Raw genomic sequence first — 27,462 nt, 5'->3', positions numbered from 1 at the left:
GTTCGCTCTGATTATTTCAGCCAGAAGATTGAGGCCATACTTTCAGGCTCACGCTATCAGAGTTTTAACCGAGTATCCAATGAAGAAAGTGTTGCAAAAACCTGACCTCTCGGGAAGATTAGTCAACTGGGCGGTGGAACTCAGACAATTTGACATTGAGTTTCACCCTCGAACGGCTATCAAAGGGCAGGTTCTAGCAGATTTCCTAGCAGAATTCTGCAACATTCCTGAAGCAGAAGAACTGCCTAAGGAGTCAACCTGGGTGGTGTATGTAGATGGCTCTTCTACACGGAACATAAGCGGAGTAGGGGTCCTCCTCAGGAATCCCGAAGGGCAAGAGTTCGGTTTTGCTATAAAACTGGACTTCATTACGACGAACAATGAAGCTGAATACGAAGCAGTGATAGCAGGTTTGGCACTATCCCGAGAGATGGGAGCAACAAATGTCGAAATCCGGAGTGACTCTCAGGTGGTCGTAGGCCAAGTCCAAGGGCAATTCGAAGCACAAGAAGATAGAATGGCTAGATATTTGGAAGAGGTGCAACGATTCCAATCCTATTTCGAAAGGTTCGTCATCACAAAAATACCTCGGGAGGAAAACATCCGAGCTGATGAATTCTCAAAGATCGCTTCGGGAACAGAGGAAGAGATTGAAGCATCGAGAAGGCAGGTTATTGTTCTGGCTGAGCCTTCGATAGCCCCGAGGACCAAGGTTATGGAAGTGGATTCAGCACCAGAGGAGCCAGAATGGGCAAAGGACATTATCCAGTTTCTCAGACATGGGTCACTGCCCGAAAATAAGGTTGCGGCTCGGAGGGTGAAGATACAAGCAGCACGGTACTGCCTCCTCGGGGAGATACTGTACAAAAGAGGATATTCTGAACCCCTGCTCAAATGCCTCTCCAAGGCCGAGTCGAATTATGTTCTGAGAGAAATTCACGAAGGTGCGTGCGGAGACCACTCAGGAGGAAGGATGCTGGCACAAAAAGTCATCCGAGCAGGCTACTATTGGCCCACGATCAAGAAAGATTCAGCTTTCCTTGTCAAAACCTGTGACAAGTGCCAGAGATTCGCAAGAATCATGAAAGCAAGTCCCGAGAAACTCACCCCCCTCACTTCTCCGTGGCCGTTTGCGAAATGGGGGGTGGATATAGTTGGTCCAATGCCGGTAGGAAAAGGTGGACGGAAGTTCTTGATTGTAGCTGTAGACTACTTCACTAAATGGGCAGAAGCAGAAGCATTGGCAGCTATAACAACGGCGAATGTCATAACTTTCCTCTGGAAATCGGTGGTGTGCCGATTTGGGATTCCTCATGCTTTCGTCACAGATAATGGGAAACAGTTTGACTGTGAACCATTTCGGAAGTGGTGTTCAGAGCTCCACATCCGAAACCATTATGCTTCGGTACAATACCCACAGGCGAACGGTCAAGTAGAAGCGACAAACAAGACCCTGGTAAAGCTTCTGAAGAAAAAGCTTGATAAAAAGAAAGGAGCATGGGTTGAATATGTTCCAGAGGTGCTGTGGTCATACCGAACCACCAGAAGAACTCCAACGGGCGAGACACCATTCTCACTTACGTATGGAACAGAGGCGGTGATACCTGTGGAAGTAGGATCTTCAAGTTTCCGTGTGGCTCACTACAATCCAGGACTCAACGACGAAAATGTTAAGGTACACTTGGATCTTTTGCAAGAAAAAAGAGACGACCCTCATATCACATGGGCGGCGTATCAGGATCGAACGGCTCGGTACTTTAACAAACGGGTAGTGCCTAGAAAGTTCCAGCTTGGAGATTGGGTACTCAGAAAGGTGAGCTTGATGACAAAAGATCCAACGGAAGGCAAAATGGGACCTGGATGGGAAGGTCCCTACAAGGTAATAGGATGCCATCATAAGGGAGCTTATCACTTGATGACCGAAACAGGGAAGATACTTCCGAGGCCATGGAATGCCGAGCACCTGAAAAAATATTTTATATAATTTATTGCTCTTGTCAGCTTTTTCCAAACAAATTTATCCCCAATAAAGAATGTCTATTTCCAGAGTTTACTAACGATAGCAGGAATCTAGGAATCAATTTGATTTGTGCTTCAGGAAAAGTCTCTTGGTCTTTCAACACCGAGAGCAGGAAAAGTCTCTTGGTCTTTCAACACCGAGAGCAAGGAAAAGTCTCTCGGTCTTTCAACACCGAGAGCAGGAAAAGTCTCTCGGTCTTTCAACACCGAGAGCAGGAAAAGTCTCTCGGTCTTTCAACACCGAGAGCAGGAAAAGTCTCTCGGTCTTTCAACACCGAGAGCAGGAAAAGTCTCTTGGTCTTTCAACACCGAGAGCAGGAAAAGTCTCTCGGTCTTTCAACACCGAGAGCAGGAAAAGTCTCTTGGTCTTTCAACACCGAGAGCAAGAAAAGTCTCTCGGTCTTTCAACACCGAGAGCAGGAAAAGTCTCTTGGTCTTTCAACACCGAGAGCAGGAAAAGTCTCTTGGTCTTTCAACACCGAGAGCAGGAAAAGTCTCTCGGTCATTCAACACCGAGAGCAGGAAAAGACCCTCGGTCATTCAACACCGAGAGAAGGAAAAAGGCCTAACGGTTAGTCCAATAAAGAATACCAAGGCAGAATTGCAGGTTTTTCGGAAGGAGGTCTCCAGATGTTAAAAGATTGGAGCCTTCAGAGAAATTCAAAGGTAAAAATTTTCAAGTTGTGATTTCATTTCGGCAATATATAAGGTCTTTTACAGGATACAAAGATTTTTGAAAAGAAAGGTAAAGCTCAGCGACATGACTATCCACCTCGAACGACTTAGCCTGCGGTCGCAGACTAAGGTTCTGGGGGGTAGCTCATTAATGTAAGCAGAAAAGTCTCTCGGTCAATGAACACCGAGGGCAGAAAAGTCTCTCGGTCATTCAACACCGAGAGCAGAAAAGTCTCTCATACAACACCGAGAGCAAGAAAAGCATCTCGATTAGTCCAACACAGAGAACAGAAAAAGATAGTCAATTCATCATACGAAGAGACTACGGAAAAGAAAATGCCTAAGTAAAAAGGCTTCTTCGAATGCCATGATCAGAAAGGAAAGATTCAAAAAGTAGAAATTTCATTCAGAATATATCATATTCAAAGTTTTGTACAGGTAAAATGTACAGGTAAAAAAAAAAGAAAACAAGAAACAGCTTCTAGCCGGCAGGATCGTCCAGAGGGTCGTCTTCAGGAGTTGGTGCGTCAAGACCCCAATTCGGGACGTCGGGCATGAAGTCCTTCCCGAACTCCTCCATCTCCTGGATGGCTTCTTCGGGAAAACCCACCAGACTCGGATCAACAGTCTTGGGATCAAATTTGTACTGGAGATTTGTCACCAAAGTTCGAAAATTTTCGAAACCCCAATGACAACCCCGACACCAACTATGATCCCGAAGATGTGGTGCATAGCTCAACTGCTTCAGATAACGCTTGAGCTTCGCCCGATCTGCGTCATATCTGGTCCTGAGCCGAATCGAGAGACTCTCCGAATGATCCTGCGCCTTGACAGCTTTATCCCTCTCGGCTGTAAGTCTTTCAACTTCGTCTTTAAGCTTGTCCTTCTCAGCTTCTGCATTCAGAGCATTTTTGCATGCCTCGGAGCATTCGTTCTGTACGGCCGACAAGCGGATGGAGAGTTGGTCTGCACGATCCAACTCGGTAGAAAGACTTGCAACCGAGCGGTTATACCGATCGTTGGCCTCCAGTACTTCATTCCTCAAACGAGCGTTAGCAGAACGCATCTCGGATATGATAGAGTCCCTGGAGGCGAGTTCCTCGTCCTTGGACTGAAGAAGAGACTTCAGCGTCGCAACTTCATTCTCTAAACCCGAGATACGGGCCAGCACTTCGGGGGAAGGAGTAGTCGGAGGCGCAGGATGATTCTCATACTTCTGCCAGAGGGCAGTCATCTTCACAAGAAGCTGTCAAGAAAAAAGTAAGCAAAGTCAGAATCGGGATGCAAGCAGAATAAAAAGTCCTAGCTCCAGAAACTTACCTGATAATGAGAGATGAGAATGCCTTGAGCGATCTTCTCGGGAGAAGACGCCCCTGCATTCCCCAGGTATCCCTCGGGGATTAAGTTCTTGATGGCCTCCATCGGATGACCCAGAAGACCCCTGCCCAAAATCTCGAAGCCGGCCGAGACCCTGGAGGAAGAGCTAGGACCCACTTGAGGTACAGCCCCGGCACTTGGGCTGGCCTCAGCACGAGACTCGCTCCTAGTAGAAGTCTCGGGAAGCACGCCAGCTTCAGGAATAACGTTCTCGGAGTCGATCCGAGACTCCTCAGCCACTCCGACGTGGGGAGTTGTTTCGGGTTGACCGGAACTTTGAGTTTCAGGAGCAGAGCCCGGCACCTCCTGATCAACCACTTCCCGAGAGGGGCAAGGCTCTTCGACATTTTCAGCCTCGGGCACCCCAGCATGAGCTCCAAGTTCCACAGACGCTAGGGGGGTGGTAGGCCCCGTTCCAAGGTCTTCCTCGGGAAGTGGTGGTGTTTCTGGACGCTCCGAAGAAGGAGTTCGGGGAATACCTTCTACTTCAGATTCTTCAGCCAGAGGCTCAGCTCGGGGGGTGCCAACTTCCTCTCCCATCTCTTCAAGAGATTCATCACTCTCTTGGCGCACTTCCTCGGCGTCGGAGGGTATTATAACCGCTTTACCCCACATCCGCTCGGCGTCCGCAAGTCTTTGAGCCATTCGGTCCTGGGCAGTGAGCTTCCGCTTCCTGGCCGGATGCTTCACCCTACGCGCGACTGGGATGTCTCGGGTCTCAGGTACATTTCCCTCTCCTTCTCCAGACCTCTCGGGTTCCGCACATTGTTCACCATGGAACGAAGCCTCGGAACCAGATTCATCCCGTGGAACAAAGGAAGGAGAAGGGCTAACCTCGGGGATGAAACCCCGAAAGCTGGCAGACCCCTCTTCAGCGTTCACCCTAGGTGATGGAACCGAAGGAGGAGTCCTCCTTGCACCCGAGGCAGTCAAAGGGATCTTCTGTTTCTTTTGCGCTGGAGTATCCCCGAGAACTTCCTCGGAATTTTTAGTCGACCTCTTCTTAGTAGTAGGCCTCGGAGATGGAGGGGCGTCATTCCTCTTCTTGACAGCTCCCCTCTTGGTAATTAATTGTTTGTCTCTCGGAATGTCATATCCGAGAAACTGCCTCAGATTCTCCTCGGTGACGAGATTGTCGAAATCAACTTCTTCAAACTTGTCGGCCTTGACTCTGGCAGCGGACCACCCACTTATCTCCTTAACATCCTCCAGTTCGGATACAGTGAGTGAAGGGGGGTCACTTCGGTCAGATCGCAGCAACTGCCAAGTCCGAGGCATTATACGGTCTTCAGGAAGGAGAGTACCTTCGGGGCATTCCCACTCCCCGGAAACTCTGAAAAACTGCATCTCCCAGAACTTGTTGTTCGTCAGCCCACTCTTGAGCTTGATGAAGACAGGCGGGTGACGAACGCAGAGTTCAATCATTCCCTCTGCAGTCTGACTCGGCCTATAGATGTTGAAGAATTGCAAGATGTTCATCTCCTTCTTCAACACAAGCCTCCACAGGATGTAAGAGGCGAACAGGTACCGCCAAGCATTTGGCATTATCTGACTGGGCGCGATCATCAGAAAAAGAACGAAGTCTCGAGCAATCTCCGGAAACGGCAATCGGAGACCAGCCAGAAACATCCTCTCGTATAGGGTGACGTCGCCACCGTCAATAACCCTGGTTCCTGGCGCCTGATAAAACAGTTTTACTGCTGGAGAAATTTCGTAGTTCGAGCGAAGAACACTCTCATGCTTCGCGAAAATAATGGAGTCGACTCTGCTCTCCAGAGGAGAGAGATCTACAGAGCCATCGGATCTCTTTGTTCGAGCCCGAGATGTGGCAGGAGCAGTCTGGACAGCTTTCTTGGGAGCCATGGAAGAAAGAAGAAGAGTGGAAACAGGAAATACAGAGAAAGGAAAAAGTTGAGGAGGAAGAAGACAATGAAGATCGAAAGAAACAGATAAGTGATGAGGAATGAATAGTAAAATATTCTAACTTTAAATATCTCCACCCATACGTGTCTGAGATCCCAAAAGGCGGTGTCGATTCAAAATTTCCGAAGGTGAAAAGACGCACCTTCCGTAATTCCAGCATTAAATGCACTGCCTCGACAATACCATTTAATGATGACAAAAAGGCGGCTGTACAGAGCTGACGTCGTCATTGGGAAAAGAAGCGGTCAAATTCAAATTTTGAACTGTTGAAAAGACGCGCCCTTCACAGTATCGAGTACAGACTGGCAGCCGAAGAATAATTCCCTAATTTCCGTTTATTTCCGAAATCAGAGAATTAGGGGGGTAACTGTTAGGGATAAAATCAACCCTAGAGACACGTGGATTCGGAAACATCTCGGAGCTATGTCTCGGACATTTATTACAGCCAACAAAGAAAAGACTGCCTAGGTGTAAATACATCTCGGAGGTATAACGATGTCTCGGTGTAAATACATCTCGGAGGTATAACGATCTTAACACTCCAGGTTGCGGTATGAAGAACATCCCGAGATCTCCTAATCTGAATGGAGTGAGCACATCTCGGGTATTTGAGTCTCGGAGTAACATCGCCTCGGAGATAACAACAAGTCGGTACAATAACCCCTCGGCCTTTTATAACTCCGTTATGGTGCGACGATATCCCGAGAAGTTATTACGTCTCGGACATCATCATCTCGGGGTCTGGTTGAAGGTTTGCCGCAGATGTTTCAGAGTACAATAAGGACAGAATTCCATGATTAATGGGATAAGGTAGTTATTTAACGATTGAGGTGGGGTTCAGCATTAAACAAATGCTAGTGGATGATTTTGGAGAAACTCTGCTGGACAACAACATCAAGACAGCATGGGCAGCACTTTCCTCCAAACCTGGCAGCACTTTCCTCCAAACCTGGCAGCACTTTCCCCCGCACCTGGCAGCACTTTCTTCATTGGTTTGGATAGCACATGCATAAATAATCCCACTCAATCATAAAATAACCATCCACTCATTCCTTCCATCACTTTGCACTTTTCGACCAACACCATTCCACTCATCATATCTCCACTCAGCATTAAATAATCTCCATACATTCCTTCCACTTGATGATATAACAAAAACAAATATTAAAGGGCTAGAAGACAGGCAGCAGAGACAAGAAAGGCGTGTCCCAACAGATTAAACTAAGCGAGGAATCAAACTCCTAAGGGGCGGAGCATGAAGAAATCGAGGAAGGCAGCAAGTATGGAAAGGCCAGGAGCCCGGCCTATAAATAAAGATCATTGCACCAGGTACAAAAAAAAAAGAGAAGAGAATAGACGAATATACGAAGAACAATACAGAAATACAGAGGCACAGAGAGAGAGAGAGAAAGAGAGAAAGAAAGGAGTTCATCCTTCTTGGTGTATGGTACAGAGGCAAAGAAAGAGAGGTTTTCTCTTCTTGACTTGTCGTACAACAAGACATAAGTAAGGGAAATCAGGGTGTATCGGGGCTTTGGGCTACGAGTGATTTCCCCCTTGTAACTACTTGATAGTGAATTTTCTCTACGTCTCCTACAGTGGATGTACCTCAGTTTGGGGAACCACTTAAATCTTTGTGTCATCCTTTCCCCTATCTTCTCAATTTTTTCATTTCTAACAGGTCTTGGAAAGTAAAACTTATTTCTTAATAGAGCGAATCAACAGGCGACACGTCACCATACCGGAAACTGTACCAACATTGATAATGATACAATTTTGATAATCTACAATCCCTTGATGTCATCTTATCTCGAGCAAGCTTCAAATTGTGGCACTGCTCAGTTTGTTGCTTTGTTGGCTGCTGCATCAGGTTTGTGTTGATGTCAGTCTACTGCATTGTCTGTAGAGGAATTGTCTGAAGGAATCGTTCATATAATTTCATCTGCATCATTAGCAACTTGGCTTACTTCCTCATATATCACCTGAAAATCATCATAATTTACATTGTAGAATCAATCAGCACTTCAATGCAGTAACGATCGATGTGCAAAATAGACAAACTTTAGTTGTTTTATAATTGGCAAATTAATTCTCCTAAATCTTGAGCAAAAGTTAATTTTGTTAACTTTCTTGTCTTGAAATTCCGGATGGTACACAAGCAGCAGTCTTAGAGATTTAACTCATGTCTTTTAGAGTAAGCCGAACAACCTTAATGAAATAAATTGATATGAGACATTTGATCAACATATGCATATATAGCCATAGAAAATAAGCTGGATTGTGATGGAATCCAGTAATGATGCCAGACCAAGGACAATAAACTTTAAAGCCCAAAACTTCAAATCCAATTTAAGTTGAAGACATTGTTTGTAAAATATTTTGAAAAATAGTGGAAATTAGAACAATATAAATTGGAAGCATCGTACCATGAATGATTGTAGCAGCTGTAGCCCCAAGTATGAGCACAGGAACATCTGACTTGTTAAGGTGGTGGTCAAGGCAGAAGATTGAACTCTTTCATAGACCTTTTGTGGCTAGTAAAGGGGCTTCTAGTTCTTCCACTGCAATATGAGGAACCGTGAGTCCATAGTTCTGAAAATTCCACAATCATGCATTAAAAGGTAAAACTAATACAACCCATAAACAGTAAACCAAATGAGGCTTAGTATGAGTCACAACTGTTATTTCCAGCTTTAGTTTATCTCTGACTCGTGGATCATAAGATTTACATTAATTTTTACTTGAGTTGCATAGAGATTTAATAGTTGTTAGATTGGATTTTCCAACCACATTATCGATCTGCTTTTGAAAATATCAAACAAGCAAGCGAATACATCCACTCCTTGGCACAATTTGGATTAAAATATAAGTACTAGTACAATAATATGTTTGATCAAATCAAGCGCGCGCAGAATGAATAATTATAATTACGAAAGTAATGAGATATAATTATAATGTATAGCTTGTCAACTTACTGTACAGTTGCAGGGTGACAAAGTTTTGAATAGGCTCCAAGTCAGTGCTTCAATTGATTCTGCAACTGTAAATTGGATAAGTTAGAAATTCTCCAAAACATTAAAATCCTTCAGAGAAGACTGAAGAAGAAACAACATTAACATTTCATTTCTTGACAAATAACATTGGCATATATGTGTCTGTGCAGGATCTTGGTTGACGATTGACATATATACCTAAAGAAGTCAAAGATGCAGCGAACTCTGGAACTTGTTCTAATGCAATTACACTTTCAAATAAAAAAAAAAATACCAAACTTATGCCAGGTCTCTCTTGTTTGCCTATGCCATCTTAAAGATTTGTACTATAATGTGATTCTCATGCTCCATTTAATGAATTGCGGCTTTTCTTTGCATGAATTTCGGATGAAAAAAAAATAAATGAACTCCATAAGAACTACAAAATTCCATTGGAAATAGAAAAATCAATCCACAAATAGAGGCATTTGGAGGAGTTAGACTTCAATAGTACGTCTTTCAAATAGGACAACAAGATCTGGATTTGACTCTGAGAAAACTCTAATAGAGTAAAGAAAACTATAAAATTTCTATAATGATTTCATATTGGAATGACTATTGCAAGAATTCCATGGTCTATTATAAATAAGGCTTATTCTTTCATCTAATACATGACACTGCCATTATTTGCAGAACATAAATGCTATATGAAAGTGAAAGGAGAAAAAGAAAAAGAAATTAGATATATGGGAGTTGCATATGAAATGAATGGTAAGAAACAACATTAGAGATGCGAGAGCTTCATTACCATGACATAACTACTTTCTTTATTTACACCAAAAGGTCTGAAGAAGCATCTATTCTTAAGAACCCTTGTTTGTTCCATGACATAATTGGTTCTGCGTATGAAATTAAATCAAATATATCAAAAGCCTGACACATCAAAATGAAGAAAATTATTGTCTTATATATTGATGACTTCACTACCTGAAGAGGCTATGGATCCGTTCCATACTGACTATAGCTGGTTCCAAAAGTTTGGAACGTGAGAAATCTTTGGCCAATCCTCACCTGTTCCATATTCACATCTTTCCTCTAAGTGAGGACACTCTGCAATTGTCAAATCATATAAAGAGGTGAGATGACACATCCTTTCAGGCAGTGATAGTAGATTGGGGCATTTGACAATCCGAAGTGTCTGAAGTGATATGAGGTTGCCTATCCACTCCGGTAAAGAAATCAAACTAGGGCAGTTCATAATGTGAAGTTGTTGCAGAGTGGTGACATGTTTAAGCCCCCTTGGGAGAGACACCAAGTTCGGAACATTTTCTATACATAGATAATAAAGTCTTCTGGGTCTAAGCCAGTGCAAGCGATCTATAATATCCTCCTTTCCGGTAACATTTAGTTCCTTGCAGTCACAAATCTCCATAGATTTAACTGCAGTGAGATGTTGAATGAGTAGAGACAAGGATATTCCTAGTTTAGGACACATTGAAATAGAAAGATTCTTAAGAGAAGTCAGGTTTTGTAGCCACTCCCCTGTCAGAGATTCTAGCTCCTCCATTCCTCTAATAGAAAGGTATGTCAATTTTGGGAGAGTGGAAAAGGAAGAAGAAGAGGAGGGTGCCATTTGGCTCTGTGGTACTGGCGTGGTCGTCATGATGGATATTGAGGATATTTTTGGGCAATCAGAGATAAGTAACTGAGTAAGGCAAGGAAATGATGGAAGTAATAGAAGATAATGTGGTTGCTTATGCTCTGCTGTTACTAATTCCCTCATCCTCCACCATCCCTTCAAATTAGGCAAGTTTCGAATGTCAAGTGTACTTAGGGAAGAAGAGCATTGGCCACCAGAGTCATGGCCTATGTACTCAAGTGAACTTAACCCATAAAGACGGAGATACTGGAGAAAAGGGAATTGATCCAATGGTGGGATTTGTTCGCACCATTTACAGTCGACCAAAAAAATTCGAACCAAATTTGGGAGCAAGGGTACCCAACTAGATAACCTCACGCCAGCATACCCGGATATAAGTAGTCCGCTCACATTTGGGTGTGGCTGGAGGTTTTCCAGCAGCAATTCATCATTTACAATTGCCTTATCACTATCAACACCAGTTTCTGGTTCCCATTCTAATTCCAGGGTTTGAAGGAATTGTTTTTTCTTCAAGTTTGCAGCCTCAGCTTCTCCTGTAGAAGATCTCAAGTACTCTAGACCCTTGATACATAATCTTCCTCTCAAATTATTTAGCCCATCCAGATCGCCTAGCCCACCCTTTTGCTTTGTAGCAGAACCTTTTTTCTTCCCCAAGATGTATGCAGACAGTGTCTGAAGAGATGTCAACTTTCCTAGTCCATATGGCATATGAGTCAAGCTCTTACATTGATAAACCTCAAGATGCCTAAGACTGATCAGATTTCTAGTGTCTTCTGGCAATTCCTTAAGCCCTCTACAAAAGTCAAGTCTTAGCGTTTGCAAATGCATCAATTGAGTAATAGAAGTGGGGAGTAGTTTGATGCCATCATTCCAAGAAAGATCAAGATATCGTAGATGCTTTAACTTGCCAATAGAATTTGGCACTCTTTGAATATTTGAGTAACTCAAATTTAAAACACGCAAGCATTTAAAACTTGAAATAAGTGTATCATAGACTGGTTTATCCTGCTCAAGTGCCTCCTGCACCGGTGTATTCAGTACAAAAGAATGCCATGATTGACATGGCAAAAGAAATGTTCTCATTTTGTCAGCCTTGAGCAAGGGAGCTGGAATGTCCCATAATGAATCTAAAGAATCAATTGCCACATGACGATTTCTTTCAACTATATTTTCTGCCTCTGGATTTCCAATTGTGCACTCCTCCCCTGCTACCAACTGCGCCAGATCATGATTAAGGTCATGCATTTTGCATTTTATAACAACACCACACAGATCTCTTTCTACGTCTTGGAAAAACGACCTCCAAAGTAAATGCATAAAATGCTCGCGGCCAACATCTTCAAGACATTTGTTTCTATCTGATGAATGAACAAAGCCATGAGCTATCCACAGCCTAATCAACATCACCACTTCAATTTTATGATCTTTTGGAAACAATGAACAAAACGCAAAACACTGCTTCAAGTTGGACGGGAGATGATCATAACTCAACTTAAGTATTGGCAAAATATCATTCTCAGCTTGTTGAATTATTTTGAAAAGTTCATTGTTTTTAAAGTAGAGCCAATCAACTTCTGAATTTTTGAAATATAACAGACTCCCTATAGTCCTTATAGCAAGAGGAACTTGCGCACACTTATGTAAAATCTCCTTTCCAATTTCCACTAGTTTTGGATTCCTAGCCCCTTCCCCGTCTTTGAATGCCATTTGCTCAAATAAAAACCAAGAATTGTTTTCAGATAGACCTCTCAAAAGATATGGTGATACTGTGCCAGTAATCTCTGCAACTATTGTGCTACGTGTAGTAATCAAAATTTTGCTTCCCCTCTTGCCCCCCACTAGCAGTTTTTTCAAGCTCAACCATCTATTACGGTTCTCATTCCATACATCATCTAAAACCAATAAATATCTCTTCCCATCAATCTCTGCTCGAAGCCGACTTTGCAGTGAATCCATCTCGAGGCTTTCTGGTCTCCTATTAGTTGCAGATTCAATGATCTTTTCAACAATAGTTTTCACATCAAAAGCTTCAGAGACACACACCCATATTTTGAGATCAAAGTGTCTTTTGACCTCCTCCTCACTATACACATATTGTGCAAGCGTGGTCTTCCCTAGTCCACCAATCCCAACTATGGGAATGATGGAAACGTTCTCTTTCATATCGAAATTCAGTAAAAGCTCTAGAACAGCCTTCTTTTCATCTTCTCTCCCAATGACTTCTTCCTCATGTACAAAAGAGTGTGTGTGTTCTCTCTCCCTGTTCTCAAACCGCGTCTCCATAAAGCGCTCAGTAAAGTTAAACTTGATCCTATCAGCTGCAACGGCATCAAGTCTCTCCCTAACCGCCTTGATCCTATGACCCATTTTAAGGCCATGCGCAAGCTGGTTGGATTTGGAAAAGAAGATGCGTACCTCTTTCGCCTTCTTATCCCGTGTCATCACTTGCCGACGCAGAACTTCGGCGGAGAAGTCATCGAGCAGGTCGTCGGCGTCAAACATGGCATCCTTGAGCTTTCCAAGCCAATCTTTAACTGCATGGTTCTTGGCCTGCTGCTCCTCCGCATCCAAGAGCACGGCTTGGATAGTGGAAACCGTGTTCCTGAGCTTTAAAAGCTCGTCTTTGACACCCCATAGCAGTCCAATCTCTTGGAGAGCAAGAGAGCCCAAGCTCTTAGCCATGCCGGCGGCTGTGTTGAAGAGAACTGCTTCGGCCATTTGCTGTTGGTGAGAAAGGTATTTGCTGTGAAGGAGATCGACGATGGACAAAGGCAATGGCCTTTTATTAATCATGAATATTATAGATTAATTAAGGGATGTGGGCATGTGCAGTGTGCACTTGTCTAATATTTTACGTGTTAAAATCTTATTCAAGTAATCGATAACATGCATGTATTCATTGACTCACCTCTACCAGAGGCGATCAGTCGGTGGGCTTTCCGTCAATCAAAGGCCAACGTAAATTTATAACTTTTTTGGTTGACTTTTGCAGCTTTGCTTAGGGAAAAAGAAAAAAAAAAAAAAAAAAAAACCGTTAAATATTATTTATCCTTGTCGACTAAAAGTATTTTTTCTGAAATATAACAAATGACAAAGTGTTATGATTTACTTCTTCAAATTGTAAATCTGTTATTATTTAGTCATATTTATCAATTTTGATTATTATATTAGATAAAAAAATTAAAATTAAAATTGATCAAAGTGTTCTGAAAATGCTCATATTTTAATCATTGAAAAACAAAAATTACTCTTCATATTTATTAATAAGTAGAAAAAGACTTTAAAAAAATAAAAAATAAATAAAAACCCTTTATTTGTGTATTTTAATTTTTCGCACGAATATAATGGTCAAAATTGATGGATGTGGCTAAATAATAATATATTGATAGTTTGAAAGGCTAAATCATGACGCTTGTCAATTCATGGTGATTCATTAAAATTTGTAGTTAATTGAGAAAGCTAAATAATATTTAACCAAAAAAAAAAAAAAAAAGCTTATGTAGACTTTTTCTTTTGTCACTCATTTCTGATTATAGGTTTACACCTTTTATCCCACAACCACAAGCACCCCTTCATATTGTATTTTGCCCAAATTATTATTGGAACATATGATCCCCACGCCTATTATACATAAAAATAAAAATAAAATAAAATAAAATGGAGACATAAAGTCCAATTAATGGTGTATTTAACAAAATACTATTAAAGATAAATGAGGAATGCCCCTAATAATCTTCACCATGGTCTTATTAGACTTTTCTATCGAGAAATGCTATTTAGTAGGTTATTATATAACTATTAAACGATTGAGATGATGCGACAGTAAAAATTAACTATTAATTTTTTTTTTTTTTTAAAAGCGTAGTGATCTAAAAGCTGATTTTCATTGCCATGTCATACAATAGACATATAAAAATCTACTAAATAGCATCATTATTATTGTTTTTCTAATAACAAAATAGAGTTAGTTATATGAATAAGATGTGTTATTTGTACACATACTCACAATTTGTGTGGGATTCATACATGTATGATGAGTCTCACACTTAAATGATATTTGTACACACTTTTTTATACACACACTCACATTTGGTGTGGAACCCATCACATATGAATGGGTCTCGTACCAAATGTTTCTTGCACAACTTTCGTACGTACCACTTTTGTACAACTCTAATAACTTTTTTGAAGATCAACCATTGAATATTTATGACCCACATGTAGGAAAACAAATCCAATGATTAATCATATAAAAAATAAAAAAATAGGTGATTAGAGTTGTACGAAAGTATGCTGTTTCTCACACCAAATATAAGTATGTGTACAAATATCGATCACATCTCTAAGTATAGAGTGGTTCAAAGTCAGGAAGCTAGCTTTGTATCACATACACTTCAATGAATAGAAATTTCTTTACTATAAAAATAAATAAATAATAGAAAATTCTCTAGTCAACGTTGAGCAGCTAGCAGTGAGTTTCGCATGGAGAAAAGAAATACGTTTGGTGAGTTAATAAGTTTCCCATGATTCTCTGCCTATATTATTTAAAACGGGCTCCTTCTACAGTTTCTTATTGGTGGGCACATCGATGTAAACAGCCATAATGAACAAATGTGCAAGCTACTATATATAAAAGAAGAAGAAGAAGAAAAAATAAAAAATAAAAAAATTGTTGTTTAATTCCACACGTTATATCCTTAATTCTGTGACTTTCAAAAGGTTGCACTAAACATTATTAATTTTTTATAGTTTAGATTTAATTGTACACCATCTTTTCTTTTCTTTTTTCCTAGCTTGAACTTTCCATCCATAATGTTCAATTTAATCAATTTATGCTATATAATTGTTGCTAGATTAATTAATTAAACATGCTCGATGGAAGGTTCAAGGAAAAAGAAAAAAGAAAATTGTGTACAACCAGAATGTTAAATAGATAATAATATAGCATCATTTGATTAATTCACACGAATATATCAATTTAATTTTAAATTTAAAGAGATTTAGTACAACATTATTGCAATTTGTACAAGTCCAAATTCTCTCGCAAAGAGAATTAAAGAATTTTATTAGAAAGAGTTTCCATGTTAAGTCAATGAGTAATTGTAAACGTCACCCTCATATATTTTTTGTCATTCCAAAATCAATATGGCTTTTAAAATTACTATTGGATCAAAATCAAACAATAATTTATCATAAATTCAGTGGTAATTTTAAAAATCACATCAATTCTGAAAAAATATAAATGTTACATTTAGCGTTACTCTAAGTCAATAGTCGGCTGAGGATTGAGATCCCTAAGGATCCTACGTCATAGACTCTCTCTAGGGTTTTGCTGAAGTCTTAAAAATGAGACTTATCACATAAGAGTTGGGCATCAAAACTATTTGTGACATTGCAGTCATTTACAAGACCAAAAATCAAAAAATTGAATAGAGGGTGCTATTTGTGACATTGTAGCCGTTTACAATACCAGAAATCAAAGAATTTTAGACTTGTTCTTTGTGTGCTAATCTCCCATGTTTTGGTTTGAAAATGTCGTTTAACGTTCGAATGTAAGCTAGGTTTTTTGAATCATGTTATTGACAATGGAACAATTTTTTTACATTAGTATTATAGTTTAAGTTATATGCAAGTATAATCATTTTTTGAATTATAACGATTGTGATCATATTGGTTGTTTAAATTAAAGTATGCTATTTGTATATCTTAACTTTAAGCAATGTTTATCAAGTTGTACTGGTTGGTTTTTTGTAACATGTTGGTTGTAAATACATTATTTTTGAATCAGCCAATCAGGTATTTTAATTGAAACAAGCTAGAAAATAAGAGAAAAGCTGAAAATAAAAAATAAAAAATAAATAAATAAACCTACATTTAATGTCGTTTGAGAATAAAACTATTTGAATTCTTATCAAACTACCCAACGAACCGCCATAGTCGACTAATTAACTGACTTCATACCAACGATAACAATTTTTGACTATCTTTTGTTAAATCAGTTAACTCAGTTGCATGTCGGTCGTAGGCTTAGCAATTCGGGTTGTCGTGTCAACCCGTCGGGTTAGCATGTCAACCCGTCGAGTTAGCGTGTCAACCCGTTTAGTTAATTTGGCAAAAAATGTGCCATTAACGCGTCATAAATGTCATAACGGGTTGATGGGTCATAAATGTGTCATAAACAGGTTGTTGGGTCATAAACGGGTCATTAATGAGCCATAAACGGGTTGACGGATCATAAACGGGTTATAACCTAAACCCAAACCCTATATATTTGTGTTGTGTTCGTGTCGGATTCGCGGATCGTGTCAAAATTGTCAAGCCTAGTCAGTCAGTTAATCGGTTAGACATTGGCTTTTTATATTGGGCCAAGATTGTCTTTATGGACCAAAATGGGTTGGTTTTTTGAGTTAAGCAAATGCTCTAAAGTTCAAAACTACGTCATTTTGATTTCAATTTTTTTTCCTAAAAAAAAAAAAAAAAAAGACGGATCGATTTGGTTAACCGCCCAAATCAAACCTCTACTTCTCACATGCTTAATGAACACATCATTTTTTTTTTATTTTTTTTTTTTATTTTATAGCACCCAAGTCAAATCTATCCACGAGTACAATCGAAAAAAGCTTTGTCCGTCTGACTTCTATAGCAATAAAACTAGCCATGGTGGCTCTTTTCTTGGCATGTGGGCAAGATCTTATCCGAACTTCTCCAATTTTCAAAAGAGTCCATCTATCAAAACTGATGTGGCTTAGGTTCTCATAATAGTATTTGACGAATGGAAATGAACTTTTTGGTTGGAATGGCCACACCACATCAACTTTGATGAATAATTAGGGATACTTGTCGAATATAACATTTCTCTTTTCAAAACCCCTCATTCTCCATGCCAGCATCGGTTTGGTTGGGGGTATATGTACCCCCATTTGTTTGTTTTCTACTCTCCCCTGGAACAGCTTTATATTTATATTTGGACGGCAATGGAAATCTCATGACCAAGCTCAACGTGTCAGGGAAACCGAACTTCACCTTTCCGAGGACAATGACCACAAGGAAGTCGGAGTGTTTTTGATAAGACAAATTGCATTTGGAAGTGGATAGAAGTCATGTTAATGCCTTTTTAGTAACATGTAAGGAAAGAAGATGGTTTGAAAAACACAGAAACTTATGAGAACTCACTAAGAAACGAAAAGAACTCGAGCTATGTTAGCATAAGGAATACACAATAGAAAATGCAAAGCCTTGACTTACCTGGATAAATTGTCTCATCTTTTAGTACCTACGATCATGAATCAGAAACCCTAAACCCTAAACACATTACAATAATTCTATAAAAACATTTCAAGATCGCATTCATCATCTGTGCAGCCGTGGTGTTGATCTTATTCTGTTACGACGAATACAAACTCATGCCAACACGCATACCTTGTATGCTCAACCCAAGAAAACTCAAATAAATTGGGGTGTCTCAACTTCTTTGTGAATCATTGAACTTAAAAATGTGTTAGATATTAATCAAGTTCGCACAAGTGTTCAGGTATTCTCTCGCTTTTAGTATGAACAGAAAGCTTGTGGAATTTGACACTTTATCCAGCTAAACCTCTACATGTTCTCATGAAATCTTTGTATCGATGTAGAGATGCATGTCACTAAATGAGGAATCCAGTAATTAAATAAAGATTTCATCAGCCATGAGAAGACAAATCAAAGATATGGTCAAAAATCACTACATGTTCTCATGATAACAATGCAACTTAAGATTTCCGTTTACTTCTGCTGTAAGAAATTCAAGTCTCAGTGGCCCAACTACAGCTGTATTCCTGGAAGTATCAAATTAATACACTTAATAAAGTAGAAATAACAATTAATTTGAGATAGAGGTAAGATATCAAGACACGGACAGAGGCTAACATAAAAAAGACCTTTTCAACGCTTTCGCTCTGCCCGCCACTTGTATACTGCTTTAGAGGTGGGACAAACAATCTCATCTTCACGTAATTTTCGCTTCCGACCCTTTTTCTGTTTACAAATGGTATGTTTATATTTCCAAAACTTCGAGCCACAACCCAACAGCCAATTAAAAGCAAGGAGTTTAAGATGTCTATACCTGCAATTCCTTCTGCAACGCCATTTCCATATAGAGTTTCTCCAACTGACTGGCTCTATTCCTCCTTGCTTCGAGTTCTCTATAGGAAGCAGCTGTTTTCCTGTACATGGAATACAAAAGAATGTCACTAACAAACAACTGCTTCCTAATAATAATACTACGAAGCTGACAGAAGAGATACACAAATCGAAAGCGTCTAGAAGTAGAATTTAAAGAATGAGGCAAAGTGTTCCTAAAAGTCACACCAATGAAGTTATGAGATTTGGGAAGAGGAGAAAGCTTAGCCCCAGGTTGTCGATCCCTTTGACATTCCGAAAAGGATCAGATATCAAGTTGCTCTACCTTCTATTCTACCCGGGATTCACATGTCTTTCACATTTCGATGCCAAGTAACTACGTTCCCGATCCTTCACACATGCTAGAGGTGGAACCGCTACAAGTTTGTTAAAGCCTACAAGGAGTTTCCAGAAGCCATTTTGGCACAAAAGAAGCAAGTACTTCTCAACAAGACTATTCCAATGGTCAAGGTCCTTTGGAGCAATCACACAACTAAGGAGGCTTCAAGGGAGCATGAAGAAGAGATGAGGAGATATACCTTTACCTTTTCAAGTAACAGGTGTGAGCAAATCTCAATCATGAGATTTTTATGAGGGGAGAATTGTAACACCCCAGATCCATCATTGGGTAATTTTGTGGTGTTGTTTACAGCCTTTGTGTATATATATATATATGAGCACCAATTTTGAAAATAATTTAAGGGTCGGAGCATCTCCAAAGTAACAACAAACATTTTGTCTATACCTTTTAATATCATTGGAAACATCATCAGAAGCAGGCACCATTCCGCTTTTCAAAGAGAGGAACTGTATTTCTTTAGCCTCCTCCCTGCAAAAGATAGGAAAGGGATAAAACAGATCCAAAAATTTCATTATAACTTCAAAGTGACAAGGCGGGATTTGAAAAGATATTGCAAATCACAATTGAGAGGGGAAGGGGGAACAAGCGCAAGTGCAATGATACCATACAACAGAGGTATGCCAAGAGATAAATTTCCATTACTTTTTCTTAGAAATAAAATTTTCAATTAACACAAAAACAAAATGAAGGGTGTGCAACCCAAGTGGATGGTAATATACCAAGGAAACACTCTGAAAGAGAAAAAAGAACAAAATTGAAATTAAAAACAAAAGGAAAGTTTACAATCCAAGCCTAAAGCATCAAGAAAACTAGAACCCAAAAAATGAACTAGAAATTCTGAAGGAATGGACAATGGATAATCAAGAGCACAACACTATGAGAAAACAATTTTCAGTTCTCCCCAATGATTGCTCCTTCCCCTCAAATGCCCTCTTATTTCTTCCAAACCAAATGCTACACGTCAAACATTGAGGCACTGCTCTCCAAGCAATATGGCACCTTCTGTTAACAAGATTTCCCCTCCTACAAGCAAAGAGCTCAACAACAGAATCGTACAAGACACTTTAAAGAGAAAACCATGAGCAAAATAGCTTTAGCTACTGAAAAATGTAGAAGCAAGTGTCCATTTTTTCACTTTGCTCTTCAACATATTGATGCAGGCAGCAAAAAACCAATTTTACTTTAATTTAGTTTTATTTAATGTTATAATGGTATTTCTATAATTTTCTATTTTTTAGGCATGGACTGCACTTTTGGTTCATTGAGGTTTTATTTGTTATTGCACTTTTGTTTGTTGGTTTTACTACTTATTTAGTTTGGCTTAAAGCACTAGCAGCAGATTCTCAACCATTTTTCCTACTTTAGGGAAAATTTAGGGAATCAAACCACTTTTTTTTTCCTATACAAAAACACCCTACAGCAACTTCCCTTTATCTTTCCCTATATATTAAAATAATATTTTTTTTTTTTATCTTTTACTTTTCTCTTTTTTTTTTTTTTTTCTTTTTTTTTTTTTTTTTATTTCATTGCAGATTCAGAAGCATCCGCTCATATTCCAGATTCCACTTTTCTCCTCTTCTTCTTCTTCTTCTTTCTTTTCTCTCTGAGATTCTTTTTTTTTTTTTTTTTTTTTTTTTCTCTCTCTTCCGGTTTTCTCTCAAATTTTCTCATTTAATGATCCCCAACTCACCCCCTCTCTTCTCCACCCAATTTCTCTCCCCCCACGCACAGCCCACCTCCCAAATCGATCCAAAGCTCGAGGAGCGTCGAGAGATTAAATAGAGGAATCGGAGGACAGAGAGGGACGAGAGCTCACCTGGGATGGCCCCGAGAGCTGGTTGGCGGCGACAGAGAGGTTGGAGAGGAAGCGCAGGGCAGCAGGTGGCCAAGATCCGGCGAAAGCGCGCCTGAGAGATTGAACCCAGAGAGGTCCAGGGCCGTCACGTGGCGGCGGGAGGAGTCGCACGAGTATCCGTGAGGGAGGAGAGAGAATTGAGAGAGAGAGAGAGAGAGAGAGGCGGGGGGAAGAAGAAGAAAGAGTCTTGGATATCTGCTCTGAGTTTGTTTGTTTGGGTTGTAGTGATTTTGTTTGATTTTTGGCTGTTCTCCAATGGTTCTACCGGAGAATGAGAGAGTAGAGGACATGAGAGAGAGATGCGCGAGGAGGAAGAAGAAGGGAGGCGATTGGGAATCATGAGAGGAGACAGGAGAGAGACCGTCTTTTTTTTGGATTATAACAACTTGTTAGGAAGCTACAGTGCTTCCCAATGGTGATTATCTAAAATAGGGTAACTGTTGTAGCTTATTTTTTGTGACTTTTTTTAAATTTTCCCTATTTTAGGAAATAGAACTACTTATAGGGCATCTGCTACTAGTGCTCTTAGTAGTCAAAACCCAAAAAGATCCAAATCCTATCACGTTATGTATTAGACACCTAGTAATAAATATAATGGTTTCCATTCTCTGAATAATGTATTTATGTTTTCAATAAAGATTGCTCTTGAGAATTGTGTAATGCAACCCTCTGCAAGGTGTGATACTAAGAAGCCCTAGGCATGACGCAGCTATTCTGTCCCTAAATCTTAATCTTCAAAAAATTAAAGCACTCATTACTCAAACAACTTTCGAATAACTACAAAAAGCCAAAACACTATACCCAGGCTACTGCTCACAACCATGAACAGCCACCCAAACCCTCAGTTTTTTCCTTGTTTCATTTTATAATACTTTCAGACCAATGAGCAGAAGGAATCCTACATTTTTTATACAATTAAAAATCCTGCATTACCAACCAAAGCCCTAACTATCCCAAAACTCTACAAACCTTTGCTGCCAAAATAAACCCTACCAAGCCTAAAAGTCCTTCATTGATGCTGTTCTACATCAAATTTTTGTATTAGAGTGAGGTTCAAAGCAGGTATAAGCTTCAGAGAAGATTGTTTTGAGGGACATTGACAGTTGCCAACAAGAAAAGATGCTTTCCAAATTATAGAACTCAATTCATCAAAAAAAAAAAAAAAAATTATAGAACTCAATGGCATTACAATACAATAAGTAATCTAGAAAGTCAAACCTCTCAAATCAATGGTGGTGTGGAGCACAAGTGCAGAGAAGAGAAAGAAAAATCAACAACTGCAAAAGATTGTTGCTAAAAAGGGAGAAAAAAAAAGAAGAAAAAAAACAAAAAGCTTATTGGTTTTGGATGGCTGTTCCTGAAGCGTGAAACATTTTGTGGTTGTTTGGAAGCTGTTTGAGGGATTGATGCTTTAGGTTTTCAAACATTAGGATTTAGAGAGAGAATAACTCAAAATTCAGCTCTAATATAGGCTGGAATACAGTACAAAATTGCTAGAAAATATCCACAAAAGGATGAACAAACCAGTATTACAAGTAGAGTTCCTCAATATCATAACTTGGAAAGAATTGCATCACACTATCCTGAAGAGAAATCTTTGCTGAAATTCCTATAAACACATAATTCATTAAATAGAAACCATTATATTAATTTGTAGAAGCATCTAATCTCTAAACCTCTTAGTAAATGGACTCTTTTTGGGTTTTGACAACTAACCCTATCTTAAAAATTAGTAAACCCCAATAACATATAGTAAATGGACTCTTTTTGGGTTTTGACTACTAACCCTATCTAAGAAATTAGTAAAACCCAATAACATAATAAAGCAAGACCTGATGGACCAAAATTAAACTCATGTCCAGAAATGTTAAAATACAGAAATATCCTTGACTCTAAATATTAAAATAAACTAAAACTAGCTTCTCACTAGCTGCATCGCATATAGCACCAACTTATACAATCTTGAGCTTCTCCAAGTTATCCACTACAGGCATCCAATTCAGAACTGCGATACAGAAAAATAATGCCATCTTAGATAGCACCCCTACTCACCAAATAACTAAACTAAGGGAGCAACCTCTCTCCTGGAGCACATAAAGCTAGAGAGAACGGTAATCTCAAACCTACAAATCTCACTCGGCTTCAAACCTGACACTTATTGTTCTAAGGCAAAAATTGATCAAGCAAGGGATTTTGACGCGACTGTGGAGTAGATAACATTTACATGTGGAGGTTACAACCATGAGAAATAAGAAAAACAGCCAAACACAGTTTCATTACAGGACATTGATACAAACCATCATTATTTTTTCCCTTTTTATTCTTGAAGCCTTACGAGTTATTAAAAATTTCAATCGAGAATAATCTTCAGTTTGAGGCCTGTCTTTCGATATATGGATAATGAACAAGTTTTCTCCATATAGAACACGGTGGGATAATTGATAGACTTCTCACCTAACTGTCAAAATTACTTGACATTTGTTCCTTTTCTCATGCAACATAGGTGACATGATATAAGGGGCACAAACACAGCATTTTATGGAGATTTGAGAACACAGCAATTCCAAATCTTTTCCTGTGAAAAAGTGGGAAAAAATAGGCAGCAAGGGCTTTCTAATCATCATGCCAATCACACTCTACTCAAATGGAATGAACATCACAAGGAAGATAAATTAGGAAATTAAATATTTGTGGAAGTTTACTATTTGAAATATCTAGTTCATGTCAAATCAAGTGAGACTACTCTGGTAAAAGTGGAAAAATGGGAAGCAAGAGCTCTCTAATCATCAAGTTGATCACAAATCTACTTCAAGAGAATGAAAGTCACAAAGAAGATCAAGGATATAAAACACTAAAATCATTCTTAAGAGGATGCTGATGGCCCTTGGACCAAATGGCACATACTCCACACAAGAGGTTGAAGGTAATTCCACGCATTCATTGCCGTGTGGTTGTGTGAGTTGTATTACTTATCATAATAAAAAATTTAAAATTTAAAATGTATATAAAAAAAAAAAAAAAAAAAAAAAAAAAAAAAAGAAAAAAGAAAAAAGAAAAAAGAAAAGAAAAAGAAGCAGCAAACAAAAACAAAAACAGAGAGAAAAAAAAAATATATATATATATATATATCCTTTCTTAATAGAATTCGAATCATTTGTCAGCAATGTATATATATATATATATATATATATATATATATCCTTTCTTAATAGAATTCGAATCATTTGTCAGCAATGTCATTGAACCAACCCTCCTTTAGATGGCCACATATTCACAAATTCCTACTCAATCATGATCTCAACAAAATCTTTTTACATATTGAGAGTGTCATCTATACAGAAACAAATAATCCCCTTAAGTCAGCGAGGAGTTTCATGTGCAGCAAGAGAGTAAAACAGATATCTATAGAAACTACTGAATGTTGTGCCTAGTTCTTCCACAATAACATCCAAAATTAGATCAAATCACTCCACAAAATCAATCCTAAGCACCAGAAGAAAACAAAATGAAAACTTGATCAATGGTCCGTAATCATTTAACCGAAGATGATGTTCACGGAAGTCATGAAAAATATGAAAAATATGACAAAACTGACAATAATCTTGACCATATCAGTAATCAATACTAAAATGAGCAGCTACAAAATAAAAATTAAACTAAAAAGAGAAAAAGAAAAACCCCCCCTGTTATTGAAAAAAAGAAACATCCCAATGGTTCCAACTACAATTCTAGAACGCCTGAATTTTTCAAAATTGCAAACAGTCAATATGAATGCATTACAATAAGAATTTAAAGTTAGGAAGCTCCAACCTGTCCTCAGCATAGTAAACATGTCTATTTGACGGCTGATTATCAAGAGAGTGCAGCACAGCAGTCAGCTTTTCAATTTTCTGTATTGAACAATGTCATAATCAACACCTTTAGGAAAGATTTGATAAAACAATTGACAAGTTTTTGTTTTTAAGTATTCATCTACCTTTTTCTCACTCTGCAATTTCTGAAGAATGTATCCCATATCTTGGGTCTTCATCAGCATAAGCTCTTCCGGAGTGTATTTGTTTGCCACACTCCTGTAACAGATGCTTACAATATCAACTATGATTCACAGGCAACAAGTAAAAAATGCGAAAGAGGCATTAGAATCTCATTCATAAGTTACTCTAATTTATGGACTCCATCAACATTTCTTGTTTTGATCATCCGGAAGTAGAATTCATCTGGGTTTCTGAAAGCTGCTTTCTCCCTAAGTTTCTGCAGAGAAAATACAATGAGAATAATAACCCATTAAAAGGTATACATGTATATGTATATATACAGTTTTTTTTTTATCTAAACATCAAGAATAAAACAAGAAAATTTTTGCAACTTTACCTGCAAAGTCTGCTCCTTTTTGTGGAAGACTTGTGCACGCTCTACATAGTCCTTGTGTTTTTCAAGAAGCCCAAATTTTTTCCTTGAATTCCTGAGAAAACAGAAACAGAAAACATAAATCGTTCATTGACAACGGGTGCAAAATAATTATATTTTTGAAAGGTTCGATTAAGGGGATTCTGTTGACTCACGGTTGAGCTCGCTCCTTGTGAGCTCGTCTACTGACAGCATTCCTTAGCGACGACATGTTGAATTAAAAGAAAGCAATCACCAGCAACACCAACAAGGTAGCAAAGAAACCCAATTTCCTTCAGAGAGTGCAAGCTGCAAAATTATAATGACAACAGAAACTCAACTTCCTCGCATAAGACTGCAACGGTTTGGATTTACGTAAAGTGAAAGCATTTAAAGGATGGAGAAGGACAATCAATATAATTCAAATGCACAATAATGACAATCAACATTATCATTACAGAAAAGCTGCCGGTGCGGCCGTCGTAGATTACCTGCCTGTTGATATCGACGCCGGTGGCGCTTGGTCACGCTCCAGACTCCCGTGCTCAGTGCCGCGTGTTAGAACTTGTGAGCTGAGACGCGCAGAACCCTTTCAACTTTCTCTCTCCTATTCTCTGTTTCGTTTCCCTTCTCTTTTCCTATCAGGGTTTTCTTTAAAAAATAAATAAATACGCGCCCTAAAAAACGATAGAAATTAGCTAAAAATCTCATTTTGTAGCCAATATCTGCAAACCATTCTTATAAAGGGACGTATATCTCGTAACATGCGAAAAACACATGTTATTTTTAATAGCATTTTATTAAAACTGATTTGTAAGAATTAGCTATATACTACAAATTAGTTTGTAGTTAATTTTTGCCGTATGGGAAGCACCTTTTTTTAATAGAATTATTAAGGAAAGCATTAGATTGATTTGTAGGGTTTAGTTACAAACTGGTTTGTAGTTAATTTCTATCTCTTTAAAAAAAAAAAAAAAATCATTTTAAGAAAATTAAATAAGGTTTTTTTAGTCAATCGAAAATATTTTCGGTTTGACCATGATTTTTTGTCGTAACAAAAACAGAAAAATGTATTAAGATTCCCTGCAATTTTAAAGAAATTATAAATTCTCAAATTACAGAATTTAAACTATTTCTTTATATCCAAATGCTTAGAAAATATTACCTATTAAAAATGTGGCATGTTACCGTTGAGAATTTAGTATTTTTTTTTTTTTTTTTGCCTTCCATGTTATAAAAAAGTTTAAGCAAAAAATTATCTTTTTATTTTTTTAAGAAGCGTATTTGTAAAAGTGAAGAATAAGCCTTTTCAGAGGAAAATTTCTTTGACTGCCTCGATAACATACCATAATTTTAATAGGTAGCATTTTTTAAGTATTTCAATGTAAATAAATTGTTTAAATTCTGTAATTTGAAAATTTACATTTAAAAAAATATATATGTTTTTCTTAAAACATTTTACGTTGAAACAAATAGAGCATAAGACACAGTTTACGATGTCTCCTAGACTTTCAATTTAAGCAATGTCTCCCAAAGTATCAAGAAATTGCAATATACTACTTTTTTTTGTTTCAACTATGGAAGGTTGGGCCATGTGGCATGGGTGCTCATTCGAGCCAATCGAAACTCTTGAAGAGAGTTTGGAATATGGGCCTTGTTTGTAAGCGGAACCGCTCGAGGGGGTTAGAGAGACAATTCCACCCTCAATTGGGTAGGATTGTCTAGAGTCGAACTGTTACTGATGGATGATATGAGGCAAGGCCAAACATAATGCCAATGGGTGATATGAGGCAAGGCCAACTACATAATATGCCCCTCGTTTGCATGAATCAAGAGGCGGGATGCAGAATTGGTGAGTCCATGGGAGACGTGGAGGAGGTGGATGTCACCGGCGATAGGGTAGGATGGGGACTTTGCTTGAATATCCGGATCAATATTGACTTGACAAGGCCTCTAGACAGGGGCAGAGCACTCATTCTGAACGCTAAATCCATTTGGGTGTCGTTCAAGTATGAAAAGCTGCCTCAATTTGGCTTCAAATGCTGTTATGAGCCTAGATAATTGATAATAATAATAT

General features: G+C 38.7%; 3 protein-coding genes across 5 annotated transcripts; all 3 read right to left on the bottom strand.

Annotated features, from left to right (window-relative positions):
• Positions 1-3,175: 3,175 nt before the first annotated feature.
• Positions 3,176-9,868, bottom strand: LOC133852293 (uncharacterized). The gene is made up of 5 exons (XM_062289025.1): positions 9,775-9,868; positions 8,970-9,034; positions 8,421-8,555; positions 4,015-7,976; positions 3,176-3,940 (listed from the first exon to the last, which is right to left on the bottom strand). Exons 4-5 carry the CDS (start codon positions 5,932-5,934, stop codon positions 3,176-3,178), a joined length of 2,685 nt encoding a protein of 894 aa, XP_062145009.1. The 5' UTR covers positions 5,935-7,976; positions 8,421-8,555; positions 8,970-9,034; positions 9,775-9,868.
• A 116-nt stretch (positions 9,869-9,984) lies between these two features.
• Positions 9,985-13,344, bottom strand: LOC133852570 (putative disease resistance protein RGA3). The gene has a single exon (XM_062289343.1). It carries the CDS (start codon positions 13,342-13,344, stop codon positions 9,985-9,987), a length of 3,360 nt encoding a protein of 1,119 aa, XP_062145327.1.
• A 4,916-nt stretch (positions 13,345-18,260) lies between these two features.
• LOC133852405 (probable U3 small nucleolar RNA-associated protein 11) lies at positions 18,261-26,037 on the bottom strand. 3 transcript variants are annotated; one of them, XM_062289158.1, is made up of 10 exons: positions 25,877-26,037; positions 25,562-25,694; positions 25,371-25,461; positions 25,159-25,250; positions 24,976-25,069; positions 24,810-24,889; positions 19,529-19,612; positions 18,728-18,827; positions 18,532-18,639; positions 18,261-18,441 (listed from the first exon to the last, which is right to left on the bottom strand). In XM_062289158.1, exons 2-9 carry the CDS (start codon positions 25,615-25,617, stop codon positions 18,547-18,549), a joined length of 690 nt encoding a protein of 229 aa, XP_062145142.1. In that variant the 5' UTR covers positions 25,618-25,694; positions 25,877-26,037; the 3' UTR covers positions 18,261-18,441; positions 18,532-18,546. The 3 variants fall into 3 exon arrangements, with proteins under 3 accessions (XP_062145142.1, XP_062145140.1, XP_062145143.1); XM_062289156.1 differs by having other exon boundaries at positions 18,261-18,440; positions 18,543-18,639; XM_062289159.1 differs by lacking the exon at positions 18,261-18,441 and having other exon boundaries at positions 18,447-18,639; positions 25,881-26,035.
• Between the last annotated feature and the right edge of the window lie 1,425 nt (positions 26,038-27,462).

This window comes from Alnus glutinosa, chromosome 12 (genome assembly GCF_958979055.1).
Source record: "Alnus glutinosa chromosome 12, dhAlnGlut1.1, whole genome shotgun sequence".
Classification (NCBI taxonomy): domain Eukaryota; kingdom Viridiplantae; phylum Streptophyta; class Magnoliopsida; order Fagales; family Betulaceae; genus Alnus; species Alnus glutinosa.
Note: the sequence above shows the minus strand (reverse complement) of the source record. Positions and strands in the feature narration are given on the sequence as shown.